The 14,682-nt window shown below is 45.6% G+C and overlaps 1 protein-coding gene across 1 annotated transcript; it reads left to right on the top strand.

The window, feature by feature from the left end:
* The first annotated feature begins 10,316 nt into the window (after positions 1–10,316).
* Positions 10,317–12,501, top strand: LOC141104918 (uncharacterized). Its single transcript, XM_073594722.1, has 5 exons — positions 10,317–10,431; positions 10,511–10,717; positions 10,807–11,001; positions 11,848–12,060; positions 12,185–12,501. Exons 2-5 carry the CDS (start codon positions 10,583–10,585, stop codon positions 12,386–12,388), a joined length of 747 nt encoding a protein of 248 aa, XP_073450823.1. The 5' UTR covers positions 10,317–10,431; positions 10,511–10,582; the 3' UTR covers positions 12,389–12,501.
* Positions 12,502–14,682: the final 2,181 nt, after the last annotated feature.

Below are 14,682 nucleotides of genomic sequence, written 5' to 3'. Positions count from 1 at the left end.
CCTGCCCCTGCAGAGCTGTAAGAATCTCTGCTCCAGTGTGGTACCTGTCCCCTAGACACGCCAGCTGAAGCACTGAATGGCACCTTTTAGCCTGACTCATTGAATAGCCCTTTGAACGCTTAGGAGGTATTTGAGGTTCATAGGACAATTCAGCAGAGGAGGGCATGGAGGAAGAGGGGGTAGAGCTGACTAATCTGGCATCATCATTCATATGGAGACGTGGGGGTACAACAAGCTGCAGCACTGAGCCCTGTCCTGCATCCTTCTGAGTTGCAAGCAGAGTTACCCATTGTGCTGTGAATGAAATATATTGTCGCTGCCCATGCTTCTGGACCATGTGTCAGCAGTAAAATGGACTTTGCGGCTGACTGCCTTGCCCAACAATGCCACAACATTGCCTTCCACTTGATGGTAGAGAGATGGAATGGCCTTATGTGAAAAGAAATAGCGACTGGAAACCTGCCATTGTGGTACAGCACATTCTGCAAATTCATGGAAGGGGGCAGAATCCACCAGGCGGAAAGGCAGAAGTTGTAGAGTCAGCAGTAGATGCTGGGCATGTGGATGGCATTGACTGTATTTTTGTTTTCCCACTGCAGCAGATGGGGCAGAGAAATTTGCCGCCTATAGTCTACAGCTGGTAGTGTGCTGCTAGCAGATGTGCTGCAAGGATCTGGGACACGCTGCGCTATACCATCATCCCTGTCAGTGGAGGCTGCTGAGAGGTCATGAGGTATAGTGAGAGCAGACTGAGGTGAGTAAGGAGGAGCTGTGCCCCTTGTGTGTACTTTTAGGTGCTCTTGCCAACAGGCTGAGTGGTGGGAGGTTAAATGCCTTGTCAAGCATGTGGTACCGAAATGACTGGTGTTTTTGCCACATTTGATGCGCTTGAGACAAAGTTTGCAAATAGCAACAGCTGCACATCTACTAAAAAAGGCCCAGACAGCTGAGCTGTGGAAAGTGGGCCGGGAGATAACAGCTCCACAATGTGATGGAATAGGGAGGCTGCTCTCTACTCTTCCATGATGGCTGCCTCGTTGGGGTTGTGCCTCACCTTCACTTTCCTCCTCTGCTCTACTTCGACACCCAACTCGAGTCAGTGACCTCATCATCATTATCTCCTCTATTCTCATTACCACTGGAGACAACTTGGCAATACGTTGTGGCTGGGGGAACATGACTGCCAATTTGTGTAGCAGTGTTCTCCACCCTCTATAGACTGATGTTCCTGCCTTCCTCAACCTCAGATTCAGAACCAACATCTGAATCAAGTAATGGGTGTGCATTGTCAAGGACCAAGTGGTTGATGCTGTGTTCAAATAACACAGCTGATTCCTCTATGCCTGATCCTGTGGCTATGGCAGGAAAAGCTGTGGACAAGGAGGCAGGTTTTGCCACTCTGACAACTGCAGGGGACTGTGCACTAGTCTCTGCTTGGGTGATGGAGGATGAGGACACTTTAGTAAGCCAGTCCACCACCTCCTCTGCATACTGTGGCTGGATAGCATGGGCAACATCATTAAACAGAGTAAATGATGCCCTGCCTGAGAACTGACCATGTCCACCTGTGCCTGTGGACACATACGCTGCTGGCCCCCTTAACGTTGGCCTCTCCTTGCTGTCCTCCCAGACATTTTGGGGGAGTGGGGGGGGGGTGCTTATTAACAAAATGTAATAAAGATGTGTAAATGTGTACGTGGATGCACTTTAATCAATGGAAAGTGGTGTTTGGTGCACTTTAATTTGAGTATTCACGAATTACAACACAGACACACTATTATATACTGCGTCAATGCATCAAACGTGCTGTAACGCACAGAACTATATGGCATTAAACTTGCAGTAATGTAGAGAACTATAGGGGGTTAAACCTGCAGTACGCAATGAAATATATGGCGTTAAACTTGCAGTAACGTACAGAGCTATATGGTGTTAAACTTACAGTAATGCACAGAAATATATGGTGTTAAACTTGTAGTAACTCACGGAACTATATGGCGTAAAACTTGCAGTAACACAATGAAATATACGGTGTTAAGCTTGCAGTAACGCACAGAACTATATGGCATTAAACTTACAGTAACGCGCAGAACTATATGGCGTTAAACTTGCAGTAACGCAATGAAATATACAGCCTTAAACTTGCAGTAATGCACAGAACTATATGGCGTTAAACTTGCAGTAACGCACAAAACTACTTGGCGTTAAACTTGCAGTTATGCAATAAAATATACAGCGTTAAACTTGCAGTAACACACAGAACTATATGGCGTTAAACTTGCAATAATGCACAGAACTATATGGCGTTAAACTTACAGTAACGCACAGAACTATATGGCGTTAAACTTGCAGTAATGCAATGAAATATATGGCCTTAAACTTGCAGTAACGCACAGAAAAAAACGGTGTTAAAGGGTCACTACACTTACACTGACTGAACTATCCCTACTTTGCCACTTATGTAAAGATGAATGGTTGCACTACACTCACATTGACTATCCCTAGATGCACACTAAACTGATATTTTATTGACAATAGATTCAGAATAGCACACTAATGCCCCGCACACACGGTCGGACTTTCTGACGGCAAATGTGCGATCGGAGCTTGTTGTCGGAAATTCCGACCATGTGTAGGCTCCATCAGACATTTTCCATTGGAATTTCCATCACACAAAATCCGTTGTCGGAAATTCAGATCGTGTGTACACAATTCCGACGCACAAAGTTCCACGCATGCTCGGAATCAAGCAGAAGAGCCGCACTGGCTATTGAACTTCATTTTTCTCGGCTCATCGTACGTGTTGTACGTCACCGCGTTCTTGACGTTTGGAATTTCCTACCAACTTTGTGAGACCATGTGTATGCAAGACAAGTTTGAGCCAACATCCGTCGGAAAAAAACATGGATTTTGTTGTCAGAATGTCCGATCGTGTGTACGCGGCATAACTCTCTAATAGCACTGAACAGAGCCCTGTTCTATCTCTCTCCATGCCGCCATCACACTACAAATGGCCGCTATAGAAAGAATACTTTTATATTGTGGGGCGGGATTAAGAGCAATGAGCCATGATTGGATACAGTAATCATGACAGCGTCCAATCATGGCTGACAGTCCTCATTGCTTCAGCCAATCAGGGCTTTCAATGAACTGTGCGGAGGTGCAGTGCATTGTGGTCGTTTGCCAGCCGAACAAATGGTCGAACGACACTATATTGGGCTGTTGGGAGAACTTCCGAACAGCCAATGTTCGGCCTAAACTCATGCTCGTGTCGAACCCTTTGCCCATCCTTACTACCCATCACATTTTTGAAGGCCCTTGGAGCACCAGGACAGTACAAACACCCATAAAATGATCAGAGTTATACCCTAAGGTCTGGTATGGATTTTAATGGGAACCTTGTGCCAGAAAATAATAAAAAATGGTGTGGGGCCCCCCTCCCGAAAATCCATACCAGACCCTTACCCGAGCACGCAGCCTGGCAGGCCAGGAAAGGAGGGGATGATGAGCGAGTGCCCCCCCTCCTGGACCATACCAGGCCACATGCCCTCAACATGGAGGGGTGGGTGCTTTGGGGTGGGGGGGCCTCTTCCCCACTACCCTGGCCAGTGGTTGTGGGGGTTTGCGGGCAGGAGGCTTATCGGGATCTGGAAGCCCCCTTTAATAAGGGGGCCCCCAGATCCTGACACCCCCATGTGAATGAGTATGGGGTACATTGTACCCCTACTCATTCACCAAACACAAGTGTAAAAAAACAAATAATGACAGTAGCCGGTTTCTGACAAGTCCTTTGTTAAAAAAAAACAATAAAAAAAATGTCCCCTGATGTAGATCCAATGTCAATCATGACACCTGCCACAATGGGGAAAAAAATGAAAAAACGTTCTGCGTGCAACCAAGGCTGACTGCTGAATGCCTCCTCCGCCACCTATTTGTGACGTTACCGACCCCCCCAAACCATACCAGCCCACATGCCCTCAAAATGGGTGCAGTGTTTTGGGGCAGGGGGTGCTCTGCTTCCCCCAAAGCACCTTGTTCCTTTGGGGGAAGCAGAAAAACTAAGGCTGACCGCAGAATCCCTACTCAGTTGAGTGACAGTTCTTAACCACTTGACGACCGCCTCACGCCGATTTACGTCGGCAAGGTGGCACGGACAGGCAAAATCGTGTATATATACGTGATTTGCCTTCCGCGGGTGGGGGGCCCGAGGCGGTCGTCTTTGGTCCCACGGCGATTGGAGATGAGGGGGAGGCCATCCGTTCGTGCCCCCCCCCTCGCGATCGCCGCCGGCCAATCAGATAACTTCCTTTGCTGCTGTATGCTAAACAGCAGCAAAGGAAATGATGTCATCTCTCCTCGGCTCGGTATTCCGTTGCAGCGCCGAGGAGAGAAGACATCACTGTGAGTGCACTAACACTACACACACAGTAGAACATGCCAGGCACACAAAACACCCCGATCCCCCCCCCGATCGCCCCCCGATCCCCCCCAATCACCCCCCCCCCCCTCCCTGTCACAAACTGACACCAGCAGTTTTTTTTTTTTTTTTTTTTTTTTCTGATTACTGCATTGGTGTCAGTTTGTGACAGTTACAGTGTTGGGACAGTTAGTATTACCCCCCTTTAGGTCTAGGATACCCCCCTAACCCCCCCTAATAAAGTTTTAACCCCTTGATCACCCCCTGTCACCAGTGTCGCTAAGCGATCATTTTTCTGATCGCTGTATTAGTGTCGCTGGTGACGCTAGTTAGGGACGTAAATATTTAGGTTCGCGGTCAGCGTTTTATAGCGACAGGGACCCCCATATACTACCTAATAAATGTTTTAACCCCTTGATTGCCCCCTAGTTAACCCTTTCACCACTGATCACCGTATAAGTGTTACGGGTGACGCTGGTTAGTTTGTTTATTTTTTTTAGTGTGAGGGCACCCGCCGTTTATTACCGAATAAAGGTTTAGCCCCCTGATCGCCCGGCGGTGATATGCGTCGCCCCAGGCAGCGTCAGATTAGCGCCAGTACCGCTAACACCCACGCACGCAGCATACGCCTCCCTTAGTGGTATAGTATCTGATCGGATCAATATCTGATCCGATCAGATCTATACTAGCGTCCCCAGCAGTTTAGGGTTCCCAAAAACACAGTGTTAGTGGGATCAGCCCAGATACCTGCTAGCACCTGCGTTTTGCCCCTCCGCCCGGCCCAGCCCAGCCCACCCAAGTGCAGTATCGATCGATCACTGTCACTTACAAAACACTAAACTAAACTGCAGCGTTCGCAGAGTCAGGCCTGATCCCTGCGATCGCTAACAGTTTTTTTGGTAGCTTTTTATTGAACTGGCAAGCGCCAGCGGCCTAGTACACCCCGGTCGTAGTCAAACCAGCACTGCAGTAACACTTGGTGACGTGGCGAGTCCCATAAGTGCAGTTCAAGCTGGTGAGGTGGCAAGCACAAGTAGTGTCCCGCTGCCACCAAGAAGACAAACACAGGCCCGTCGTGCCCATAATGCCCTTCCTGCTGCATTCGCCAATCCTAATTGGGAACCCACCACTTCTGCAGCGCCCGTACTTCCCCCATTCACATCCCCAACCAAATGCAGTCGGCTGCATGAGAGGCATTTTCTTTATGTCCTCCCGAGTACCCCTACCCAACGAACCCCCCAAAAAAGATGTCGTGTCTGCAGCAAGCGCGGATATAGGCGTGACACCCGGTATTATTGTCCCTCCTGTCCTGACAATCCTGGTCTTTGCATTGGTGAATGTTTTGAACGCTACCATTCACTAGATGAGTATTAGCGTAGGGTACAGCATTGCACAGACTAGACACACTTTCACAGGGTCTCCCAAGATGCCATCGCATTTTGAGAGACCCGAACCTGGAACCGGTTACCGTTATAAAAGTTAGTTACAAAAAAAGTGTAAAAAAAAAAAAAAAAAAAATATATAAAATAAAAAAAAATAGTTGTCGTTTTATTGTTCTTTCTCTCTCTATTCTCTCTCTTGTTCTGCTCTTTTTTACTGTATTCTATTCTGCAATGTTTTATTGTTATTATGTTTTATCATGTTTGCTTTTCAGGTATGCAATTTTTTATACTTTACCGTTTACTGTGCTTTATTGTTAACCATTTTTTTGTCTTCAGGTACGCCATTCACGACTTTGAGTGGTTATACCAGAATGATGCCTGCAGGTTTAGGTATCATCTTGGTATCATTCTTTTCAGCCAGCGGTCGGCTTTCATGTAAAAGCAATCCTAGCGGCTAATTAGCCTCTAGACTGCTTTTACAAGCCGTGGGAGGGAATGACCCCCCCCCCCCCACCGTCTTCCGTGTTTTTCTCTGGCTCTCCTGTCTCAACAGGGAACCTGAGAATGCAGCCGGTGATTCAGCCAGCTGACCATAGAGCTGATCAGAGACCAGAGTGGCTCCAAACATCTCTATGGCCTAAGAAACCGGAAGCTACGAGCATTTTATGACTTAGATTTCGCCAGATGTAAATAGCGCCATTGGGAAATTGGGGAAGCATTTTATCACACCGATCTTGGTGTCATCAGATGCTTTGAGGGCAGAGGAGAGATCTAGGGTCTAATAGACCCCAATTTTTTCAAAAAAGAGTACCTGTCACTACCTATTGCTATCATAGGGGATATTTACATTCCCCGAGATAACAATAAAAATGATTTAAAAAAAAAAAAAAAATGAAAGGAACAGTTTAAAAATAAGATAAAAAAGCAAAAAAATAATAAAGAAAAAAAAAAAAAAAAAAAAAAAAAAAAAGCACCCCTGTCGCCCCCTGCTCTCGCGCTAAGGCGAACGCAAGCGGCGGTCTGTCGTCAAACGTAAACAGCAATTGCACCATGCATGTGAGGTATCGCCGCGAAGGTCAGATCGAGGGCAGTAATTTTTGCAGTAGACCTCCTCTGTAAATCTAAAGTGGTAACCTGTAAAGGCTTTTAAAGGCTTTTAAAAATGTATTTATTTTGTTGCCACTGCACGTTTGTGCGCAATTTTAAAGCATGTCATGTTTGGTATCCATGTACTCGGCCTAAGATCATCTTTTTTATTTCATCAAACATTTGGGCAATATAGTGTGTTTTAGTGCATTAAAATTTTAAAAAGTGTGTTTTTTCCCCAAAAAATGCGTTTGAAAAATCGCTGCGCAAATACTGTGTGAAAAAAAAAATGAAACACCCACCATTTAAATCTGTAGGGCATTTGCTTTAAAAAAATATATAATATTTGGGGGTTCAAAGTAATTTTTTTGGAAAAAAAAATATCTTTTTCATGTAAACAAAAAGTGTCAGAAAGGGCTTTGTCTTCAAGTGGTTAGAAGAGTGGGTGATGTGTGACATACGCTTCTAAATGTTGTGCATAAAATGCCAGGACAGTTCAAAACCCCCCAAATGACCCCATTTTGGAAAGTAGACACCCCAAGCTATTTGCTGAGAGGTATAGTGAGTATTTTGCAGACCTCACTTTTTGTCACAAAGTTTTGAAAATTGAAAAAAGAAAAAAAAAAAGTTTTTTCTTGTCTTTCTTCATTTTCAAAAACAAATGAGGTCTGCAAAATACTCACCATGCCTCTCAGCAAATAGCTTGGGGTGTCTACTTTCCAAAATGGGGTCATTTGGGGGGGTTTTGTGCCACCAGGGCATTCCATGGCCTCCGAAACTGTGATAGGCAGTGAAGAGTGAAATCAAAAATTTACACCCTTAGAAATCCTGAAGGCGGTGATTGGTTTTCGGGGCCCCGTACGCGGCTAAGCTCCCAAAAAGTCCCACACATGTGGTATCCCCATACTCAGGAGAAGCAGCTGAATGTATTTTGGGGTGCAATTCCACATATGCCCATGGCCTGTGTGAGCAATATATCATTTAGTGACAACTTTTTGTAAATATTTTTTTTTTTTTTTGTCATTATTCAATCACTTGGGACAAAAAAATAAATATTCAATGGGTTCAACATGCCTCTCAGCAATTTCCTTGGAGTGTCTACTTTCCAAAATGGGGTCATTTGGGGGGGTTTTGTACTGCCCTGCCATTTTAGCACCTCAAGAAATGACATAGGCAGTCATAAACTAAAAGCTGTGTAAATTACAGAAAATGTACCCTAGTTTGTAGACGCTATAACTTTTGCGCAAACCAATAAATATACGCTTATTGACATTTTTTTTACCAAAGACATGTGGCCGAATACATTTTGGCCTAAATGTATGACTAAAATTTAGTTTATTGGATTTTTTTTATAACAAAAAGTAGAAAATATCATTTTTTTTTTAAATTTTCGGTCTTTTTCCGTTTATAGCGCAAAAAATAAAAAACGCAGAGGTGATCAAATACCATCAAAAGAAAGCTCTATTTGTGGGAAGAAAAGGACGCAAATTTCGTTTGGGTACAGCATTGCATGACCGCGCAATTAGCAGTTAAAGCGACGCAGTGCCAAATTGGAAAAAGACCTCTGGTCCTTAGGCAGCATAATGGTCCGGGGCTCAAGTGGTTAAAAAGGTAAGGGGCGGGGGTCACCTGGTGACATCACCTTGGGGACAAGGGACTCTTCCCCTACAACCTGGAAGCTACTTCAGGGGACATTTATTTTTATCTTTTTGTAATAAAGGACATGTCAAAAACTGTTGTGTTTCGAATACTTAATTCACATTAGGGGGGCTTACAGATTCTGATAAATCACCCCCCCCCGCACACCCACAACTACCAGGCCAGGGTTGTGGAGAAGAGGCCATTGCCTCCATCAACATATTATTGCATAAATCAGCTATACTTCACACAGTATTCAAATAATTTTTCAACCGATCCAAATTCAAATCATTCCAAAAATGTGGAATTCGTTAGAAAATGAATATATTAAACTAAACTAATTTCAGTGAAATTCTTTATTATTTTATTCTGGGAATTTAGATATTTCTGAATCTCTGAATAACCAAAAATGAGTCTGCATTTATATTCAGACTGAAACGAATTGCACATGTCTAGTGGTTACCAAGGGTAATGGAGGTTTAACAAGCAGCCTGTACCCGTGATTGGGGATGACATCCTCTTGTAGCGGGGGAGTTGTTGTTGGCATTATCTCCCCCTGGCAGTCCGTCTCCCATAGCAATGGGAGAAGCTCAGCACTCAGAGGTTCCTAGCCTGGGCACTAGGTACGGAAGAAGAAGAGATAACAGAACACGCGTGGAATCAGCGATAGGTGCTCGACGGGACTCCGTTGCGTTGCTGGGAGTGAGGTAATGGAGATATACCGGACAGGTGGAGTGGGCATAGGCTCAGCGTGTCCCTCCTAAATGCGACTATGATTGGGAAGGTGTACATTGACACGGGAATGAGAGAGCTGATTGGAGGACAGTTTATTGTTCAAGTGTACACAATGTATACAGTGTATGGTCATCTCTAGAGTTGGAGGTCTGCCTTAAAGTTGAGGTATCCCTGTCAAGCTTCACCTTATTTGCTAAGCTGCACTTGCAAGGCGCACCGTCTATTTACCTTTCATAAATCAACCCCTAGGAAACGTTTCTCAGGACTGCAGTTCCTCTGAAAGCCACAAGGTGGTGGTCTCACTTCTACCCAAATAGGAAGTCTCTATGACAGACAGGAAGTGATGTCAGGCACAAACAGGAAGTTCTGGGTGAGAGGTGAATCGGGAGGAAGTAGAGAGGGGACAAAGCTCCAAGTGGTCGTAGAGAAGGTAATAAGATCTTATTTTCTATTTACACCCAGTAACCCCCCGTCATGTCCGTCCTCTTCCTCCATAGTCACTGTGATGTCTTTTATCTCCAGCAGATGATGATACACACATATATAGTGTGGAAACCTAGATTAACCCCTTCAGGGGCAGAACATTTCCCCACCTACCGGGCCGGAACATTCTCTTCACCTTTCCCACCAATCACCTTCTCACCTCATCAGTCTATGCTAACGGATTATAAGATGTTACTGGATTTTTTTTTTTAGAGGTGGATTTATAATGCATACTTTTGTATTTTATACGTTTTATGTAGATATATTGAGGGATAATAACTATTCCTGATGTCTGTGAAGGTTGAACACAAGGGAGGTGTCTGGATGGTGACTGTATCATTGTGTGTGTCAGGTTCCTATAAGGTGTCAGGATGTCACTGTCTATTTCTCCATGGAGGAGTGGGAGTATTTAGAAGGACACAAGGATCTCTACAAGGACGTCATGATGGACAATCAGCCGCCCCTCACATCACCGGGTAAGAGGAGACTTTATTGTAAAGGAGAGAGCAGTACGGAGGGTCCACCTAGATCCCCCATCATCTGATAAACACATAGAAACAATGTATTCAGTCAGTGTGTGTGTTTCCTACAGATGGATCCAGTAATGGGAACCCACCAGAGAGATGTCCCCGTCCTCTGTATTCCCGGGATTCCACACAGGAAGGTCACACCATCCCTCACCATCATCAGGTAGATGATTGATAATTATTGGTAGTTATGATTTATACACAGCAAGTTTGTTACAATGAATGTTTTATTATATATTCAGAGTGGAAACCTCGGGGATGATAATATTGTTGTAAAAGAAGAGTATAAAGAGGAGGATGAGGAGTATGGAGTGATGAATGAGTTTTCTGAAGGACCCAAGGATATGATGGAGCCACCTAATACCAGGAACCCACCAGAGAGATGCCCCCGTCCTCTGTATTCCAGGGATTCCACACAGGAAGATCACACCATCCCTCACCATCATCAGGTAGATGAGGAACAATCACTGATAGTATCATTAGGATCTGTACATTATCTGCATTGTTACCATTGATGTCATTTTTATTATATATTCAGAGTGGAAACCTGAGAGAATCTAAAGTTGAGGTTAAAGAAGAGTATAAAGAGGAGGATGAGGAATATGGAGTGATAAAGGAGTTTTCAGAAGGACTCAAGGATATGATGGAGCCACCTAGTAACAGAGAATGTCCCCGTCCTGTATATTCCCGGAAATCTGTGCAGGAAGATCACACCATCCCTCACCATCATCAGGTAGATGAGTGACAATTATCGGTAGATATGATTTATACACAAACATCTTTGTTACAATAAATGTTTTATTATATTTTCAGAGTGGAAACCTCTGGGATGATAATATTGTTGGTAAAGAAAAGTTTAAAGATGAGGAGTATTGAGTGATTTAGGAGTTTTTAGAGGAACACAAATATATAAAAGAAGCCACCTAATACAGTGGAACCTCGGATTACGAGCATAATCCATTCCAGGAGATGCTCTTAATCCAAAGTACTCGCATATCAAATCGAGTTTCCCCATGGAAGTCAATGGAAACGAAAGTAATTTGTTCTGCATTGACTTCAATGGCATGCAATACCGCATGCGGCCAGAGGTGGGGGGCACCGGAGAGCCTCGGAAATGGCTGGAAAGGCCTGAGGACACCTCCTCTGACCTCGGAAAGACTCCGTTCCCAAGGTTTGCCGAGGTCAGCCGAGCTGTCCTCGGGTCTTTCTGTGCATTTCCGAACAGCACTCGGCTCTGGCGCCCCCCCACCTCAGGCCAAACGCGGTACTGCACACGCTTTGACCTGAATCATGCTCGTATTGCGAGACAAGACTCGCAAACCGAGTTACGATTTTTAAAAATTTAGTGCTCGTATTGCGAAACGCTCGTTAACCACGTTACCCGCAATCCGAAGTTCCACTGTACCAGGCACCCACCAGAGAGATGTCCCCGTCCTCTGTATTCCCGGGATTCCACACAGGAAGGTCACACCATCCCTCACCATCATCAGGTAGATGAGGAACAATCACTGATAGTATCATTAGGATCTGTACATTATCTGCATTGTTACAACTGATGTCATTTTTATTATATATTCAGAGTGGAAACCTGAGAGATCCTAAAGTTGAGGTTAAAGAAGAGATAAAAGAGGAGGATGATGAGGATGGGGTGATGGAGGAAATACACAAAGATCTGTACCAGGACACCATGGTGGAGTCATCCAGCTACAGAAACCCACCAGAGAGATGTCCCCGTCCTCTGTATTCCCGGGATTCCACACAGGAAGGTCACATCACCCCTCACTGTTACAAGGTTGGTGGGATGGAGCATCTTCTACAAGGACTTGTGGAAGCAATGTGTGGATATTTTTTATGTAATATCACAATATTAAAGCTTCTAATTTGCTGATTATACTTTCTTGATTTTCTTGGTTTAGGGTGGAGATCTGATAGATATAAAAGTTGAGGTTAAAGCAGAAGAAGAAGAGAGGTATGTGAGGGATGATCAGCAGTCTATGGAGGAGGATGGAATAACGGGGACATTTATAGAGGAGGACACTCCTACAGAGATCAGCACAGGTTGGTCATTAACACTAAATACATTCCTCCACCCATACTGCTCACTGATTGGTCCAGAGTAGGGCGGGGACTGGGTGATATGTAATCCCCTGGTCACTTTCCTGAGCTGTGTTCCCCGTCCTGTATTCCTGTATTTCTCTCAGATAATCTTCCTTCTCTGTGCTGCAGACACAATTTATGTATCTAGACTGGATTTATGGAGGTTCTGGGGTTCAGCTGGCAGCAAAATGTTGATTTTCACCATGGGCATTGCTTGACCTAGACACCTGGGGTATGTACCTTGGGTCTCCTCCACCATGCCCGGGTCTAGGAAGACCTCTGACAGAACAATTCTCCCAGGGTTACTTGCTCTGTTATTTGCTGGCTGTGCCGGGTGGAGGGATATGTCTGTATAGTCTCAGACCCAAGTCACTGAGTGCAGTCTCAGGAGATGGGAGGCAGCGGTGTTGGACCTCTGCAACTTGTCTCCAGTAAAGATTGCTGATTACCAATATTATGAGTCTTGACCCTTACACTATATTCTCCTATATTGTACATTACATACTTCTAACCAGAGGCATAAGTAGAGCCTTTAAGGCTCTGGTGCAAGAAATCATGAAGGCCCCACTAACGCCCCCCCCCGATCCTGGGGTCTTTTACTCCCATCGCAGGGCCCTTTATTTCAGTCTTGTAGTGGAACCCTTTCACATTTTCTGCAGCGGGACCCCTTCCTGCCATCTTGGATATGTTTTGCCTTTTCTTCAAGCCAAACACAAACACTTTAGCGTTGCATGGCTATCTCTTTTGTAGTATACACTATAAATAGATTTTTTGATTACATTCCTAATCATATCATGTCCCCCCTTACATTAGAGTCTGCAGGGTTCCCCCCTTACATCAGAGTCTGCAGGGTTCCCCCCTCACATCAGAGTCTGCAGGGTTCCCCCCTCACATCAGAGTCTGCAGGGTTCCCCCCTCACATCAGAGTCTGCAGGGTTCCCCCCTTACATCAGAGTCTGCAGGGTTCTCCTCTGAATCTGCAGAGTTTTCCTTTACATCTGAATCCGCAGAGTTCCCTTTGTCCACAGCCAAAAGTGCCTACAATGGACACGTGACAATCGGAACTGGACCATGAAGCAATGGAAGAAGGTGGCCTGGTCTGAGGAATTCAAGAATAGTTTGAGGACCATAACGATAAGATAGAGATGTTGGTTGACTTGACCTCTAAATTCTCCAGATCTCAATCCAATCAAGCGATGGGATTTGCTGAAAAAACAAGTCCCATCCATGGAATCCCCACCTCACACTTTACATGAGTTAAGGTATCTGCTATTGAGAGCTTGGTGCCAGATACCACAGCTTACCTTCAGAGGTCTCGAGGAGTCAATACCTTGACGTATCAGGCTGTTTTTGTGGCAAAAGGGGTACCTACTCAATTTTAGGTGGGTGGTTAGAAAGGTATGGTTGATGCAGGGGCGTGACTACATGGGTCACACTTGTGACCCTGCCCCATGCTCCACGGGGCCTGTGCGGCTCCTCTGTACACCTGCATAGGAGGAGAGGTGGGGGCAGCATATAGAGGAGCCAATCTCCTCCATTTTCCACCTGCAGATGCTGAAAGTTGGCTTTTCCTCCTCTACCCCCCACAGGCATTAAGCGGCTGTAGAAGGAAAATGGGGGCGGGGATTGACTTCTGAATATGCTGCCCCTCTTATCCAAGTCCTTATCCCCATGGGCCCCTGTGTATTTTCCTGGTTTCCCCTACAGCTCTACCAGCTGCTGCAGGGGATGCTTTTAGGATGGAGAGCAGGGAAGGGGCTGGAAAATATGTAATTTACCAGCCCATTCCTTTTTTGGAGTGATCAGTGCCAATCACTCACTCTGTCCATTCATAACTGAAGCATAGTAACCTGTGTTCATTCATGACTTTGTGTTTCCTATGCTTCAGTGTGTAAATGAAGAGGAAGCCTCTGTACAGAGCTCTTCCTGTCCGTTCATTGTGCGCAGCTGAGGATGCAGGGACGGAGATTGGAGGGCTGTGTCCTCAGTCTCCTTTCTCTGTCTCAAAGGTCGAATATCAGAGGTCTGTTTAACCACTTGCCGACCGCCTAACGACGATGTACGTCGGCAGAATGGCACGGGCAGGAAAAATCACGTACCTGGTACGTGATTGCCTTCCCGCGGGCGAGGGGTCCGATCGGAACCCCCCCCCCCGGTGGCAGCGGCAGTCGGCTTTGGTCTGGGAGCGTTTAGAGATGAGGGGGAGGCCATCCGATCGTGGCCCTCCCCCCTCGCGATCGCTCCCAGCCAATGACAATCATCCCCTGCCTCTGTGTAGTACACAGAGGCAGAGGATGTGATGTCATCTCTCCTCGGC

Source organism: Aquarana catesbeiana, linkage group LG08 (genome assembly GCF_042186555.1).
Source record: "Aquarana catesbeiana isolate 2022-GZ linkage group LG08, ASM4218655v1, whole genome shotgun sequence".
Classification (NCBI taxonomy): domain Eukaryota; kingdom Metazoa; phylum Chordata; class Amphibia; order Anura; family Ranidae; genus Aquarana; species Aquarana catesbeiana.
The sequence above is the reverse complement of the archived record's forward strand: the minus strand, read 5'-3'. Positions and strand labels throughout refer to the sequence as shown.